The following is a 17,981-nucleotide window of genomic DNA, read 5'->3' as shown; positions in this document are numbered from 1 at the left end:
GATCCCACATACGGGTAAACAGAACCCCAAGACTGGCTTTTGTGTTCACAGCATCATTCTCTAAAGCAAACCAAAAAACACACACGACACCTTTGGAATTTTTATTTCTGAATAGTTTTATTTATTTTCTTAGAAATTACAAAGCAACTCTCTCCAGGAGAGCAAGGGAAAAAAACACAACCCTGAAATATTTCCAAGTAATTTTGTTCCATATAAACACAAAGCAAAGTTACATATTTTTTTCACATGCATGTACAAAAACATTTTAAGTAAAACATCCTTCACACATAACATGTGCATTAGTCTCAGAACTGAGCACATAATCAGATTGGCCTCACCTACCCTACCTAATCTTGTTTTCCTGTTTTCTTTTTAAATTGTACATTTCTATGCAGGAAACATCTCTTTTTCTGCACAGCATTATGCATATTCCAATTATCATGGATGGCCTTGGAATTCAATCACTAGGTAGTGTAGTCTGACATACAGCTGTACACATAAGTTGTTACACTGCCATTTATACAGCGAACTTTACTGGATACCAGGCAAAACTCTTCAAAAGGAATAAAAAGGTATTGCTAGAGGGGAAAAGGAATATGATACACAGCACTCTCTCAACTACAATCCTGTATGATTCCTATGCAAAACACTTCAAAAGCCAAGTAATTTACAGATCTTGCTCTCCAAATTGATATCAAAGTTCCTACCAATTTCAATCATGGCAAAATAAATCACTGTAAGACATCAGTGCTACTGGATATGGATATGGTCAATACTCAATATTCCCATTTTTCATCCACCCACTTTTGGAAAGAGAAAGGAGAAAGATGAAAGAACGGTAAAATCTGCAGACTGTTGAAGCAGGTGGGTCAGCAGAATGCTTCACCAGCCATCAGCGAGAAACAGCAACTGCAAGAGTAGAGCTTCATTCCAGCCCACTGCAGAATCTCATTACAGTTTGAAATTTGGGGATAACGTGGTCAATGAACACACCTCACTAGTTACCCAAGGCTGCATTAACACCAAGCAAAATCTTATTTGATTCATCAGAAGAGCACACAGTCTGTGTCTGACTTTGTGAGCTAGTTTTTTAAATTTCACTATCCCATGCATGACGAACACCACTGTAAATATAAGAACCATAAATGTTCAGAGGCGAAGAGCTCACCCAGAATGTAAAGCTTCCACATGCATAAAAGGAAACATCAAGCACACAAAAGTCAGCTGCAACCCTTAGCACAATGGGGGAACAGGAGGTGCAGCTATTACTCTGCCTTCATTTTTAAGTGTATAAGTGATGCTGATGAGTTTCTCACCCCTGCATAAACACGCATCCCAAAGAGAATCAATAGCACTTCTCCATTACACTGCAACAACACAGCTGACCCAAAAGACAGTGAGTATACACTGTATTTAAATACACTTGAAGCACTCAGGCTTGCCTAGTTGTAGAGTGCATGTTACAGGGTAAAATGGGTGTGGAAAAGGAATGTGAAATAAAAAAAAAATCACAAAAAAACCCCAAGTTAAGACAGAACATCTGCACATTAACAATACAGAGAAAGCACTTAAGATCAACACTTAAGAGGTTTAACCAAAGCTCTGGAGAACACTAGATTTTCATTTTTAGCCTACTTGAAATCTTGCAAATGAGCAAGCGATGCTGGCAGCAGTCACTCTGCCACTTGGCTCCCGAAAATAGTGCAATGGACTTTGCATAAGTACCCTGGCTGCAAGAACACTACTACAACAACCAGTTTGCAAAGCACCCACAGAGAAAGGCCCAATGACAGGTGCCCTCACACAGTGTCAAAGACACAAGGGGCAAATCAAGCTGAGCCTCAAGGCCCCATCCTGGCACATTCTATGTATTGTGGGGAATGCTGGATCTGCTGGCTTAGCTGAGATGGGCAGCCTGCTCTTAGCCCTGTACTACCATTTGAACTGCAAGCTCTAGTAAATGTGCAGAAAAGAAAAAGCACTGGCCCAGCAGGAGGAAGTCTCTGATTCCCATCCAGGAAAGGCTTAAGTCACATCACTTAACTTACACACTGACAGTGTGGATGTCTTCAGCTGAGGTAGTCAAGTTGAACTCACTTCATGGGCACACAAAGTAAAAATAGACCTTTCTAAAAAAGCCATTCATTCAACCTGCTTTATACTTCTACCTCAAGGCCAAAAGGACTGTGACCTAAGAATGATTATTTCTATTCATCTGCAAGTGTGGTCCAAAGGAACAAGTTTAGATGCAGATATCTAAAGCTGAGTGAGAAGGTACCACCCCAAATGCCTTCCTTGTACCTGGACAGTTGAACAGCAGAGTTGTGTTGGTCTCTGTGATCAGCAGCTTTGCTTAAAATCTGTGTCATAGAGGACATTTCAGTGACCATCTAAGCATTGTCCAGCCAGCAACAGGCCAACTGAAGTGGAATATAAGCTTGCAGCTCTCACAAAACTCTCTGAATGATTACCTGCGCCTTTTTCTTGCAGAGTAACTAAATCTCAAACACACTTCTAAAAGGCAAATATTACTATTCTTTTTTACAGCTGAGAAAACAGGGACATTGCAGCTTGGCTAATGGTGACTCAGGGGGAATCAAAATAAAGATTTCCTGGTATGCTCTTCTACTACTGACTATGCTTAAAATAGTGAGAATTTACCCCCCCAGGAGAGATCTCTAAAACTCTTGATGGACAATTTTAACTCCATTGTCCATAAAAGCCTATGGTCACGCATTCTTATTCAGCATTGAGAAATTTTCTGTTTGGACTCCACTTCTATAAAGTGGAAGAGAAATATAGTTAGGAAAAAAGAATTAAGGCCAGGCACGTTATACGGAAACAAAAATACTATGCCTGAAGCTCATTCTTTTAAAAGATAAACCTGCAATTGTAAAGATAAATGGTAGGTTTGGTAAATTTCCCTCAACCATCCCAAGGGGTTACAGGTATAAAGCCAGTTTAAGTGGCTGTTCATTCTTGATTCATGTTCATTCTAGCTCTTTTGAGAGAGAGACACACTGAATCAACTTAAAGACCGAGTTGATCAACTGAGGATTGTGAAGAACAAAAAAAATTCCATCAGTCAGCTGAGCCATAAAAGCAAGCAGCAAAATAGACTCTGTTTCAGACTAAGCTGTCAAGATAACAACCTTGAATATGAAAGCTCAGCCAGCCTGAAGTTGCTGCACTTAATCCAATGACAGCAAAGGAAAAGTTTGCATTGCCAGTACAGGCTCACACGACTAGTAAAAGCTGTTTCATCTCTCCAGAAAACTACATCAACTTCCCTGAATAGATGATCAAGTAATCAACTAGGGAGTAAGCTCTTCTGGTCTGGATTCTAACAAGGAAGAATTGGTGGAGAATGTGAATGTATTGGCTGCAGAAGACATGGAACTGTGGCATTTAAAATCCTGAGAAACATGTACAAGACAGAGTCCTGTACCTTTAGGTCAACATATTTTGTTTTATTCAAGGAATGTCTCAGCAGAACTTCACAAGAGAAATTCTGTCCTGGCTACCCAAAGGAACCCAAGTGTGCTTCTTTATCTTCAAAGACAGCCTTCTCAAAGTAAAAAATCAGTCCTTTCTGATTGTTTCTTGACAAACAGAAGTTACACCAGGCATGACCGAAGGCCAGCAGAGGACTGAGGAACTCCTGACCAATCACAAACACAAAGAGAAAGGTACACAGGAGTGGAAGTGATGATGGGCGGGCCAGCAGAGATACAGAAACACAGCCCAAGTACACAGAGACAATTAGGAAAGCCAAAGCTCAGCTGGAGTTCAAACTGATAAGAAGTAAGAAGAAGGGCTTCTTTAAGTACACTGGAAGCAAAAGGAAGGTTAAATAAAATATGGTTCACTGTTCAACAATGAAAACAATATGGTGACAAAGGATGCTTTTTGTACTTTCATGCTCAGTACACAACATCTTTTTCACCTGTTTTCACTGTAAGTTCTGCTTTAAGGCCTTCCAGGTCCTCAAGCCTTCTAGCAGCATACAGGAATAAAGCATTGCCTACAGCAGAGGAAGACTGAGCTGGTGAGAACTTAGGCCCATTGAAACCAACAGGCTGAACATGAAGGCACTGAGGGAGCTGGCTAATGGCACCAAGCTGGCTGATGGCCAGTGTGAGACCAAGCTACAGCATCTTTGCTACATCACCATCAATGACGGCTCTCCAACTAAAATACCCTGACTTGGGACTCTCTTGCTGTCCACAACAGTCAGCAAGCAGGCAGCCAGCACACCGAGGGAAATCACTGTTCCTCTTTACTCAGCGATTGCGAGATAGTGTTCAGAGGATGTCATTCATTTTTGTGCTCCCCCTTACAAGGGCACTGCAGCAATTTCACTGGAAGGTCACAGAGCTGGTTTGGGGGCTGGAGCACAGGACAAGTAAGGAGAGCTCAGGCAATGTGGTTTCTCCACATTTAAGAAGAGAAAAGGCTAAAAAGAGATCTCATTGTATATAATCCCTTAATAACTGGGTTAGAGAAGGCAGTCAGACTCTTCTCAGAGATGAACAGTAACAGAACAAGAGGCAGTGAACACAAGCTGAAATTCCAACTAGATGCAAATATATTGTTTTTCTTACTGTGATAGTTGCCAAATACAGGAAAATGCTGCCCAGAGAGATTTGGCATCACCATCCTTGTAGCTACTCAAAACTCAAATGGACAAAGTCCTTAGCAACCTGCTCTAACTGGCTGACATCTGAACTGGAAGCTGGAGTAGAAATGCCACAAGGTCCCTTTAAAGCTAAAAATTCAATGGTTCTGTAACTTAGAAAATCTCCTCACAGCTACTTTTCACAGGCTTTTGTGAAAAGCCTTTTTCCTCATTAACCTGCCAAAGCAAACCATGCCACCATCAAATGTAAAGGGTGATCTTCAGTCTCATGAATTAGGATGGTGTACAGAAGCCAGCAAAGAGGGGAGCTACGCATCAAACTTCTCATAGTCATTTTATGCAGGCCCCTCACACACCAGGGCCAGCCCTGTGTTGAAATCATCACAGTACTTTCAAGTGTTTGTTGCACACCATCAGAACTAAATAAAGACTGTTCTTTTCACATCTTCTTCATCTTTTTCTTGCAGCGCTGGTTGAAGACAGGTGAGGATCCCATCAGGCTGTCAGCAGAATGAGAACCGTAGCTGCTCTCAGAGCCATTGGGGCTTTGTGGCATCCCAGCTTCACTCATGCCTGACATTGGTTCCTCAAAGACATCACTGCCTAGAACCCCATGGCCATGTACATTAGCCTCCTCATTTTCCTGTGGCTCCATTTTCACCTGTGCCAGGTTCCACAGTGGGGAAGCATTCACCTCAGCCCCTAGAGAAGGAAAAAGCAAACAGTAGTAACTGAGTAAAAAGATAAATCACAAACAGCACACAGACACAAGGGACAGCAGCAAAGGCAAAGATGGAGCAAAAGCAAAGCCACAGGTTAACTATGGCTGGGGGAAAACAAACAAAAACATACCCAAGCACTGTGATCAATAAAAAAAAATCTGCTGACTTATTTAATAGTCCAGCAATTACCACTGCAAAAATATGATGGTATCCTTTCACTGTTAGCCTCCATGTGATTTTTCTCCATGAGAAACAACTCCACACCACTCTCCAGAAGGAGTGTCCCAGCACCAACAGCACATGGACTAGACCCTGCATAAGCAGGACTTTGAGGCAGTCCAGAAGTCATTATGAGGTCCTTGCAACTGTCAGACACCCTGGGCTTCTGCAGGGGAGGTGAAGTGAGTGGGCAGAGGACTAGGTAGATGAACAGTCCCAAATACCACTTTCAGCACTGAAATTCAGGTACATCAAAGCTGCAGTCAGCTGTCTGCCTGCCTCCTTCTAATCAGCACCCACAGGTCCCATCCCATCCTTCACCAGAACAGAAAGAAATCCTTTTGGCTCAAGCTCACAGATGCCCTGCTGGGAAATAGCTCCCCCCGGCCTCACTTTTTTTATAAAACATTTCTGGACTAGTGTGCAATCTGAGCACTGATTGAGGATTTTCTGTACAAATGACCAAACCATATTCCTTGATAACAGCAAATGTTTTCTCCCCAAGAGAAGTAATTACAGATTGCATTATATCTGTTTAAGTTTTAAGTGAGACAAAAATCCCATTACAAACACACTAATTGGTCTCCTTGCTGAGATGGGCATAAACAGACCAGAACTGAATAAACTGTGAAATCTTCTCTCTCGTGTGGGGTTAAGCTCACATGGAAAATTTAAAAAAACACCAAAACAAAAACCCAACCAACCAAAAAAACAAAAACAACAAAAAAGACCCACTACAAAAACAGCAAACAAAATAGGAAACCATTTTTAATAAGTTTTCCAAACTCCATGTCTCAAAGAGCATGGCTGCAGTTTGAAAGCACAACCAAAGCTCTTGTACTGAGCCAAACCTATAACCATTCCCTATTATCAGTATACTAGTAACAATAGGCTGTTATTAGTAGACATTACAAAGAGAACAAATGTTCCAACATGCGCCTGTGCCAAGAATTCTCCTTTATGAAGAAGTCAGGAATCTTTTCCAGATCAGCTTAGCCAAAACCAAGGTTTATGAGACCTTTTTGATAACACAGCCTACATTAGCTCAGTTGCCTTAATGGAAGTCCTTCCTATGTCAATCATAAGTAGATGCATCTCTCTCAACAACAATGGACACGTCATTAAAATGCTGTTCCAGAGTTACAGCTCCAGTCTACATAATAATCAAAGGTGCTCACTAAACTAAACTGTGTCTTTCCTTCATCAGCTGCTCTTCATCGCTCAGCCTTATTCCTTTCAGCTCTGTCACCTGTCACTAAGAGTGTCACTAATGACTAAAAGTACTTAAGCATCAACAAAGGATGTTTCATCTTCAAAGCACTTTAACTTCAAAGTACTTCAGAAATAAGCTAATCTTCACGTTATCCTGAGAGGCGGGGGAACAAGGAACAATTTTGCCTCCATTTTTCCAACTGCAATGAAAGTAAGCAGCCAGCTCACAACTGCAGTGTCAGATATCCACAAAAACACAGGAAGAACATGGAAAGCTGTAATGAGACTTTTGCCCTCAGACACTGAAGCCTCGCTGCCCTCCCTGCAGGCTTCACACCTGCATTTCGAGATGGCAGTGGTCTAATTGCAGCAGCTTGTTCTTGCTCCTTAGGATATTACAACTCTCCAGCCTGCCCAGGTCTAGACTGGAAATTCTCACAGATGAGATCTCCAAAGGCTCTTGTGAAGTGAAGAGTGATTTTGAGGAAGGAACAGAGCACTTGTATTCTTAATTAGAAAACATCAATTCTGTATCAGAGAAGCAAGAGGCATTTAATATACAGCTAGTGTGCTAACCTCTTGGTCTCAAGTGGTAGATACTAATACAAAGCCTTCCAGATGAATCACTTGCAACCCTGGATAGGCCAGAGGAATCTGCTGCTCCTTCTTCCACAATATTGCAAACAGTTTACATTTCAGAGGTGACATGGAAAATAATATGAGTTTTCAGAAAAACATTAGATGGATTTATGTTTTTTAAAACTCATAACAATGCAAAATAACTAGTGGACTTAGAGGTATACTCTAACTTCACTATATAGGCTACTTAGCTTAGGGTTAATAGGAGAACAAATTTCATTGTTTTCTAACCAGATTTTTAAGTGAAAGAGTTATTATTGCAGGGACTTCCAGAGTTCAGATGGTTCTATGCAAAACCAAACTACCTCTTTTTCATCCCACGATGTTCAGCTGCATTGAACACTGAAGAGAATGAAACTTCTATGCAGATATAGAGCAGGAATGGCCATAGCAGCTTTGCCATGCTTACCACCAGTGTGCTTCAATCTCAGCAAGGGATGGCACTTTGAGGAAATGAGTAGTCTCCACAACCCCACTAATTCACTCACCATTTCACTTTCCATGGCCTCAGCCAAATACAGCAGGCTTTGGGTACAGACACTAGGAGGGATTCCCAGGAGCCCATTTCACATAAGTCACTGACAGGCTTTCACAAAACAGTGACTGTCATTACCAGGGAATATGGAGGCCTTCTGAATATGGAGGACAGCACCAAGTGCCATTCATATTTCCAGAATTCATTCAGTGCTTAAACTATGTAAGGAACACAGCTTTCAAGTTTGCAGGAATATGAATCTCTGGACAAAAATCCAAACCTAACCAGGGGAAACAAGATCATGTGGAACTGTTGAAAGACTGTTTCTGTGAGAAGCAAGAAACCCCTACCTGAAGTCTGTGGGGAAGCTTCTACTTCCAAGTTGGCAGAGAAGCGCTCACTTTGAACTCCAAGAACTCCAACAGGCAATGACTGGTCACCAGAAGCCAGATCTCCTTCCAGCTCTTCACTTATGGGGAAAGTAATATCACTAACAGGTTCCTCCTTAATCTTCACAGGTTTTGTGTCTTCTGCTGCCTTTTCAGGGTTGACAATCTTCTCATATTCTTCAGAGAGCTGCTTGCTAACCTGTCACACATCAGCAGGTGAAAAAGAAGCCAGAAAGGTGAGAGTGACTTCAGAGGCGCTGATGGCAATTACATCGCGGCGCACTCTGTTCCCTGAACATTATTAACATCTGACCTCAATGAACAAGTAAACAACTTACCAGCTACACAAGAGCTTTTTTTTCCCCTTTAAGTGCACCTTCTGTGCTGTAACAAGGGACTTTAATAAGAGGTTTAATCCACTAACATCTGACTGATAATTATGAGCACCGTTGTTTTATAAACAGAGATTATCAGGCTCAGAAATTTAAACAGAGCATGAAACAAAAGCAAAATGTCTCAGTCTTACTCTTTGGTTTTATCTATAAAACTGTCCCCATTCCCCAGTAACAAATTCACCCCAGAATGAAAAACCAAGTGCTTCAGATCTTCAACAGCCCTGCAGTCCCTAATGGGCAAAGCTTGAGTATATTCTGCCAGATTCGCAGCAAAAAACGCAGAAGTTTTCTCCAGTTAGAGAAGTGAAACAAATACAGGAATGAGATTTAGAACTAGCCTGCACTTCCAGAAACTTAACAAAAGTAAACATTTAAATTTAAACATTTTAGGTTTCATCTGCTTCTAACAAATACTTGTTTATACAACTAAAACCCAACAGTCAGTGACCTGTGCTCAGGAAAATTGCAAGACTTTCTAACAGCAGAAGCAAGGAGGAAAAACAATAGCAAAGCCTATTCCCCCTTCTAGATATACTTCCAAATAAAAAACAATGATCATTAAGACAATGATCAGCTGCAGGGCGAGAGTAAACTGCAGCAGCAGAATGATGCAGAAAACCCAGATTCCAAAAGGACACAACATTTGAACAAAAGCATTTGAACAACAATGAACAGAACTGGTATTTTGAGCAGGAATGTTTCTAACAAAGACAACTCTTTAGGGATGTTATTTTAATATAAGAAGGTAGCATCTGTGTGATAACTCAGATCAGCAAAACACTACCCCACACTCCTAAAGCTCAAGGAAGTCACTCCTTGTTTAAGTGAACACAAACCACTCTACAGCCTAGAAATTTATGTCAGCTTACATGTTTTCCAAAATGTTAACCAGACAAATATTGTACTAAAGAAGAAAATTCAGTTCCTCATTCAGTTCTGATTTTAACTCTACTTGGTAATTTTGACTGGGTAATTCAAGAGCTGGGAGACTCTTCTTAAATTCAGGCAAGCCATCAGTAGTAGTAGTAGTCTCACTAGGAAGACAAATAAGGGGCTCTGTCTTCCAGTCAAAAAGTTCCTGTTCTCTTTTCCTTGATGACTTCTCTCCACACCCAGCAGGTTTTCCAGTCAGATTTCCCCTCAGTAAGACTCAGAAACAAGCAACTGTACCAGGGGTACATTTCCTGTGCCGCCAGGTCCCTAATGCTCTTCTCACCTGCAGCATGTAGCTGTGATAATCCTTGATGCGGTGCTGCCAGAACTTCTGCAGTGAGAGCACGCTGCCAATGCCCACCTCATGGAAGACCTGCTCCATGACGTCAGGGAAGGGGGTGTGCCCGAGGCGCGCCTCCCGATCCACAGCAAAGCGCAGCAGCTTGGTGAACTTGAGGCAGTACTCGTGCGCGATGTCCGTCAGGGTCTCCAGGACGCTCTCGTTGGCGCACTCAAAGCCCGTGTGTGCCAGGATGGTGGCCATCGACTGGTACAGCAGCTGCCGGCACGAGGACCAGCTCAGCTCTGTCACTGGCTCCCCTTTTCCTCTGAAATACAGAAAAGACAAAGAGAACACACCTTTAAAAATCTGAAGGACTGTATCAGTTGAAGAGACACTGTCAATAATAAGGTGATGTACAAAGGGAAAGTAGGGGGTTTGGGGTTCTCCACAGCTTCTGTTACATATGAACACCACCTAATAAGTGTTTATCTGCTTTTCCTTCTTCCCCTCCTTCCAAAGCAGCACTTTCAAGTTTCATTTTCCCTTCTAATGCCACCAGATTCTTTGGGTGATTCATGAATGTGGGATGCAAATCTTCTGAACCCTTAAGCATCTCCCTTCCCACCCAAGAGATTTTCTCCTGGAGAAGTGAATTAAATGGGTCCTTGATACAAACAAAAAAAGGCATTTTAAAGAACATGAATGCAAATAATTTCCCCTCTCAGTTAATTACATTGCTCTTCCTTATTATCTCTGATGTCACAGGCCTAATAGTCAGATACAAAGGCTTCTGGGGTAGACAAGATTGGAATTCCTATAGCAAAAGACACACATAAAAAAGCAAGAAATGGGACACACATACATTTCACAGAGATACACTGTAGCCAAAAAGACTTTCTCTGCTCTCATTTCCAGTAGTCACTAAGCATGACTCTGAAAGAAGTATCCCCATTTGCAACCTAAGATGTGAACAAGATGTGAACACCAGGCCCTGGGAGGAGGCCTGGAGAAGTTTGGCCATAAAGCACCATTCCCTGGTCTTAGGTTTAAGACTTCCCTCCTCTGTTGCTAAGCAGGAAGGAGGGATGGAGGAGATGGAGAACAACTGACATGAGCACTTCAAACATCATTTGCTTATAGTCACCTAACTAAATTTTTCATCAACATGAGTTAACAAATAGACATTCACTATTAATCATATTTCATTAACTATTCATTAACTCCCAGAGGAGTTAAGGCAAGGTGTCTGATAGAGAAACATATATCTACCAGATTTGTCAACTTACAATTAAGTGCATGTCATCTATTTGCCCATATCAGTAACGTGGACTTCAAGTGCTGATGTCAAAAAATCAAATTCCATTACTGCTAAGTATGATACTCATACACTTTTTTACACTTCATTCAGCACCAGGGGCAAAACTGAGGTAACAATTTCACTCTTCATTTGTTTCTGATCAATTTCTCCCAACATCTTCCACATTGCACTGGAGATTCTCCTCGCTCCCCTGCATCACCACACACTCTTTCCAGTAGAAGGACTTGATTTAACAGCTCACAAACAGTATTGATGGCTTGTTACAGTTCTCACTACTCTGTCTCTCCAACAATTCATGAGGTGTCCTTCAGTCTCACTGAGAAGCTTGGCCACAGAGCTTCAGCTTCCCCTGATCCTCAGAGATGACACATAGAAAACACAGCAGTAAAACCACTGAAACACAGCAGTAAAAAAGGGAAGAGTGAAAAGGAAGGTGAAACTTGGAGCTATCAGGATGAAGATTATTCATTTTTACGAACGCCAGCACAACACTTTCTGATTATTCAAATAAAGGGGGAATCACACTATATTAGGAGTGGCATATGATCACATTTCTAAGTAGTTATTAAAAACAGTATGTGAATCTCAGGTCATGGATTCATCCCAGCTATTAACTGATGGAAAATGATTAGCATCCCAATTTCTATTCAATTATATAACTACTTTGCAAAGAAGACAGCAGGCACCCTGACATGATTAATTAAAAGATCATCAGTTTCTTTATAAAAAAAGTGTCACCCATCCTATTTTTGCATCTCCCTCACTCCCCCCTCCACCTCAGCAGCAGAATTCTGAAGTTCACAAATAGCCATATGTCTCACACAACACCAAGACCAAGAGTTTACAACAGAAATAAATAACCATCAAAGAAAATCAACCAGAAAACAATATTAAAATTAATGTCTATAAAAAAGAATCTCTTTTTTATATATAAAGGACATACCTAGTTGTCTAGCAGCCAGCAGTGGAGACCATCTTATGCTAGCAAAACTGAATGCCAGCCTACTATTAATAGAGACATTCACTAAAAACACTGTAGATAAACTTAAATTACACAGATTTTGGCAATCCCAAGCAGGATACTTAGCCACTTGCAAAATAGAGTAAAACAACCATTCAGTAATGCATATCACTGCTCAGAAATAGCAAAGAATAGTGTTTCTTTTAAACTCCTAGAGGAAAAGAAACTAATTGTGAGCATTAAAATACAGCTAGGTCACTATGCTGGAAGGCATATAATCAACTTGAAATCTAATCAATTAAAGACAGAAAGGAAAGACATTTCAGGTACTATACTCAAATCCAAATGTCCATCTCTTGCTCCTGGTAAGGCCAATCAATTTAGTTTTTCTTATGTTTTCTTCTCTTGTTTTCCTGTTTCTCATAATAAACAACTGAGAAATATGACTAAAAGCCAGAACAGAGAGCAAAAATTGAAATGTTGTTGTAGATGTTAATAGAAACCAACAATGAAAATAATTTTTATTCATCTCCTTCAACTTCCAGGGACCATCTTATAAGAATGCAGATGAACAAAAAGTCATATGGACATTTATGTTGAAAGCAGTTATCTAATGTCAAGCCTTCCCAGAAAGGACAAGCAAACTTCTTCTCTCTGATGATCATAGCTAAAGAGCCTTTGTCTTAGATTTCATCCAGACACTCAGCACCAAAAAAGCACCCATCCAGATATTATCATTATGCAGAACTCCACCTGTGCAGCACTTAGTTCTTTTCCTGAAAGGCTCAATCATATATCTACAAGTAAACGTGAGTGCTTTAATCCCTGAAGTTTTGTCACCAGAGATTAGCAGGACAGGGAATCAGGCCTGTGACATGGAAGCAATCTCCTCTACAGAATATATAGTATGAAATTTAACACAAATACTGGCCAACTTGCCACTCTTCAATGTTGTATTTCTAACAGCGCTATATATTTTATACTTGGGTCACCAACACTAGATGATGTTCCAGACAGAAATCTACCTGTCAAGCTACAAATTCATTAGACCCAAAGGCCAGCCTTCTCCCACCACTACCAAAAACATGCAGAACTTAACAACAGAAGACATGAAATAATGTCCATTTATATCAACCAGACTTATTTTCTGATTTAGTCAGCTTTCAGAACTCACAAAAGGACCGCTTTCTGTGTCAGTCAGTTAAATGACAATGAGCCACCCCACAAAGGCAGCACCTCCAAGCTCCTCTCCTGTAGGGCAGTTTTTCTTAGAGGGAAGGGGAGCTTATGGATTCTCTCTCATGTCTTCAGGGAACAGGCTAAGTCAGCACCAGGATCAGCAGGTGAGGTTCAATCAACTGCAGGAATGTATTAAAGTGCCCTGCTCCCTCCTAGGTGAGCATAAGCCAGCAGCAGATGGAGGGAGGGACTGCTTTTCCTATGAACAGGACCATTTGATGAAACATTATGCTGTGAAGTTGAATTTCTACCAAATGAGCTGCAACAAGGCTGCTTTAGAGCCATTTTCCCAAAGCAGTAAAATAAAGAACATTGCAGAAACAAGATACACTAGTCAGAAAGAGCACCAAAGAACACAGCACACTCACTCAAACCAGAAAGTTGTTTTCTTTCAGGAAAGAACCTTTTTTTACACCTCATATTGGGTAAGTCTCTTTTTAAATACCTCTGCTACGTCTACAGAAGGCTTCACAGGTATGAAAAAAATGCTCAATAGATAATGGCAAAAATAAATTGGGTCTCAGTGGCATAACCCAGACCACTCAGCTTAGAAATGTGCCAAAGCACTTAGATCATCAGGGGAAGTGTCTCCTGCCCACCTTAATTACCACTGCTCCAAATCCTTCCCTACATTAAAATTGCTATGCAACTGACATGTACTCCTCTACTTCTGTAAAGACATTTATTCACAAGTCCTTCTGCCAAGAGCTGTCTTCCCATTGCAAGCTCCCAATTTTGTTTACAGATTACCTTTCAAGGCAATCCAACGTGGCCAGGAATGCAAATGACCAAATGACTGAGAAGTCTGTTAAGAACCCAACCATGCACACACAAGAAGAGGCACATGGATAGGTCAGGCTTCTTTTGAAGATGGATGCGTGCTAACCAGAGGAAGCTGAGCAGAGAAGATGGAAAAGCTAGCAGCTGTTATATGGTAAGAGTCTCCTGTCAAAATGGTAGTTTGAAGTCTACAGTTCCTTATTCATTCTTCATCAATTACACTTCAAGCTTCTTTTCTATTTCTACACCAAGCAAAACCAAATGTTAATCCCTTACTGTGCATTCCAAGAACTGTAGCATCACCAGGGCCAGATGGTACTTCATCCAAGAATATTAAAAGAATGCAAGGATGAAATAGCTGAATAGCTGTGGTGAGTCTCCTCTTGCTTTAAACTGCCTTGGCCCATGAGGACCAGAAGACAAATTGTGAAAGCATTTTCCTTTAATACCTTCAGAAGAGATGTGGAAAACTGCAGGCTGGGAAGCATGGATATATTTTGGTGCATCAGAGAAATTCAAAGAACTAGAGGACACAGAAGTAAATATGTTATGCTCAGAAAGAACCCAGAGTGCTTATTTTTAACTATGAAACCTGTTTCACAAACCTACCAGAGCCCTCCAAATCTATCAACAAGCAAGTAGATCAGAGATCTCCACTCTGGAGACCAGGTCCTCCCTGGGGGATCTGTGCCAGAATCAACTTTTTTTATCATGTTTTTTTAACATATTTATAAGCAGTCTGGAAAACTGTAGGAAAGGAACAGTGTAGTAAATATAAAACCATTGTTAGTACAGACTTTGGGGGATTGATAAGACCAAACCAACTCAAAAATAGCCATAAACTAAGCTCTGCCTTTTCCTCATCATAGAAGGAGGGAGGGGTTACACATGGGGCAGAGGAAAACCAAAACCAATTCAGGAGACAACAGAGTAAAAGACAAAGGGACAGTGTGTCAAAGAATGAAAATGAGTAACAGGGAAACAGAAGAGGACAGCCCTACATTAACTAAACCTGTGATCTGATTTAGGCTGGCTACTCTTACCTTCCTTTCTTCTCATGTCTAAATGTACCTACACCACCTCTCAGACCCAGGCTATTGACCAAAAAAACAGATTTAAAATATGGATTTATCCAAATACTAATTCTGACAACTGCACTTCAGAAAGCAGCATAGAATTAAGCACTACCGTGTTTTATTAGGGGGAAGAATGTTCTTGCTTTAATTTGATTTTACACACTCAGAAGCATCAGCAAATCATTGAACTTCATTTTTGCTACTAGAACAGCATCTATAAAACAGCTGTTATTCTTAATTCATGTGTCTCAAAACAGTTAGGAACAAACATGCAACAACAACTCAAAGCCTTCCCCCTGGAAAAGCATATATGTGTTTGGGTTAGCAAGCACACAAATAAATTCTAGAACACACTGCAGCTCATTATAAATCCACTCTGTCAGCCACAAAACATTTCAACATTTCATTTCAAAACTGTCTCTCCAGTTTCCACAATGTAGTCCTTACACTCCCCCACGTGGCTGACCACTAAATAACATTTCTTTGCCCGGACCCCAAAAACTCGGAAGGAACAACAAAAAGACAAAGCAGCCCTCAAAACATAGCCAGAGCCATAGAAAACTGAACTTCAAGCTGAAGCCACTGAGGAGGAGAGAACAGAAAATGTCTCAGTTCTACAAACCACAGGGCCACTGTGCAGGAGTCACAGGCCCTGACTGCTCTCACAAAACATACTTCCCTTCAATCTCTGCTCTCTGCTAATTACTTTGTATCTTCTGAGAAGGATGACGGTGTTCCTTTAGAAACAGCACTTCAGAATCACTCTACTGTTCAGAGAGACTCTCTTACCAAATGCAACACCTTTCAATAAAATGCATTTTATGCACCCTCAGGCCATTAAAGATTTCAGTGGCATTTAACTGATGAATTACATTCCGTTGATGCACATTTACCCATTTTAGAAACTAAAATGTTTTATCCTCTCCCTCAAAATGTTCGTTAGTGGACATAGTAGCAAGGATTTAAATTAATTTAAATTAATTTAATTAATTTAATTAATTTAAATGCACATAACCTACAAAGTACTGTAACATACTGTAAGAGACACAACACCTCCTTGTGAAACTAGTGCCTGCTGGAGGGACTGACAGGCAGTGTGGCAATACTATTTCATCAAAGGCTGGCAGCAGAGGTAGAAGCAGCACAAATTTTCTTCACACTTTCTCCAGCTGGTAGAGCCAGTAACAGAGACAAGAATTTCCTTCACTTGTGTTCATTTCCAGCTCTGACTGGAAGCCCATCAAACTGGGTGGAATGTGATAGTCACCGTGTCACAGGTCCTCAGCCACCGAAACCTTATAAATACATTATCAAATCATCTTTTCAGAACCTACAGCTGAACAGCCTAAACCTAGTCATGTGTTTTCTGGATTTGCAATTACAGTAACACAACTTTAGTTGTAAGTGATCTGAACAGAAGAGACTTCACATCCTGTAACTAAAACTGTCAAAATACCACAGACAAAACCATGCACACGCATTTAGTGTGGCACTAACAAGACAGAAATCAGCACCACACATCCGCATTTTACAGACAGGAAGCAAAAGCAAGCAATGTGCATGTTATTCACACAGGAAAAATCCAAGTATTTCCTTTCTAAAGCCTGTTTTATACTTCACATACAACTGCTTGACCCTTCAGGGAATCAACACAACTACATAGATATTTTAGAACACTCAGCTTTCCTTCAGCCAAGAACTAACCTAAAGAAATACCAACACACCTGTAGAAATCACTCTCTGGGTCGCTGTGCCTCAGCTGAAAAGGCATTTTGGGGGTTTTGCTATCCAGAGGAAGCAGGTCATCAGGGAGAGGTGGGGAGGCCGGACAAGATGGCAGAGGCTCGTTCTCTTCGGTCTTTATGCCCTCTGCTTGCTGCTGGTTTTGAGCCTGAGCGGCGGCGATGAGGCTGCGCAGCCGCCGGTTGTGCTGGATGAGCTGGATGGTGTGAATGGTGAGGCTGCAGGGCTCGGAGGGGATGTCCAGCATGGTGGTGGGACGGGGTTTGTTGGCAGACGGCTGGTGCAGTGGAGGATCCTGGACTTCCACAGTGCGAAACTCGCGCTGCAGCAGGTCAAAGGAGCTGCGGTTGGCCTGGCTGGAGGAAACCGGGATCTCGCCCCAGTATCGCAACATTTTTGCACAGGTCACCTGTCCTGCTCGGAACCCAGAAGAAGGCTACCGAGTACTGCGGGTACAAAGGACCCTTGTTGCAGGGAAAAGCACTTTGGGCAGGAACAGACACTGGAGCAGGGAACACGCTCCAGCCAGCCCAAGTTACGGCTGCCAAGCAGGCTGTCGCTCAGTGCCTCGCCGAGCAGCGCAGCGTCCTCGAGGGCATCCGGTCGCCACTCTGGCGGCTTACAGCTCGCATCGCGGCTTGTCCTGAGGGGAGAAGGGGCAGAAACAAACGCACTCGTGAGACGGAAATTGCCTCTGTGTGTAACAAGGGCTGCTGTGGGCCCACCTGGGCCTCGCTGAACGGGACCCGCGGCGTGGAGAAATTCCGGGGGCCTCACTCGACTCGCCCGCCACTCGCCCTCTTTCCCTCCCCGGGCCCGGGCCCGCCCGCCCCCGCCTACCGCTCCGCTCGGCGCCCGCCGCCCCGCCGGAACTGCGTCCCGGTCCGCCACCGAGAGCGGCTCCCCGGCCCGGAGGAGGAAAGCGCCCACCACTGCTACTGCTGCTGCTGCTGCTGCT

General features: G+C 42.1%; 1 protein-coding gene across 2 annotated transcripts; it reads right to left on the bottom strand.

Moving 5' to 3' along the window:
- Positions 1 to 91: 91 nt before the first annotated feature.
- SUPT7L (SPT7 like, STAGA complex subunit gamma) lies at positions 92 to 17,978 on the bottom strand. 2 transcript variants are annotated; one of them, XM_064414516.1, is made up of 5 exons: positions 17,864 to 17,978; positions 17,005 to 17,666; positions 9,907 to 10,231; positions 8,257 to 8,494; positions 92 to 5,341 (listed from the first exon to the last, which is right to left on the bottom strand). In XM_064414516.1, exons 2-5 carry the CDS (start codon positions 17,415 to 17,417, stop codon positions 5,079 to 5,081), a joined length of 1,239 nt encoding a protein of 412 aa, XP_064270586.1. In that variant the 5' UTR covers positions 17,418 to 17,666; positions 17,864 to 17,978; the 3' UTR covers positions 92 to 5,078. The 2 variants fall into 2 exon arrangements, with proteins under 2 accessions (XP_064270586.1, XP_064270585.1); XM_064414515.1 differs by lacking the exon at positions 17,864 to 17,978 and having other exon boundaries at positions 17,005 to 17,840.
- Positions 17,979 to 17,981: the final 3 nt, after the last annotated feature.

The sequence above is a fragment of the Passer domesticus genome, chromosome 3, assembly GCF_036417665.1.
Source record: "Passer domesticus isolate bPasDom1 chromosome 3, bPasDom1.hap1, whole genome shotgun sequence".
In the NCBI taxonomy this organism is placed as follows: Eukaryota; Metazoa; Chordata; class Aves; order Passeriformes; family Passeridae; genus Passer; species Passer domesticus.
Note: the sequence above shows the minus strand (reverse complement) of the source record. Positions and strands in the feature narration are given on the sequence as shown.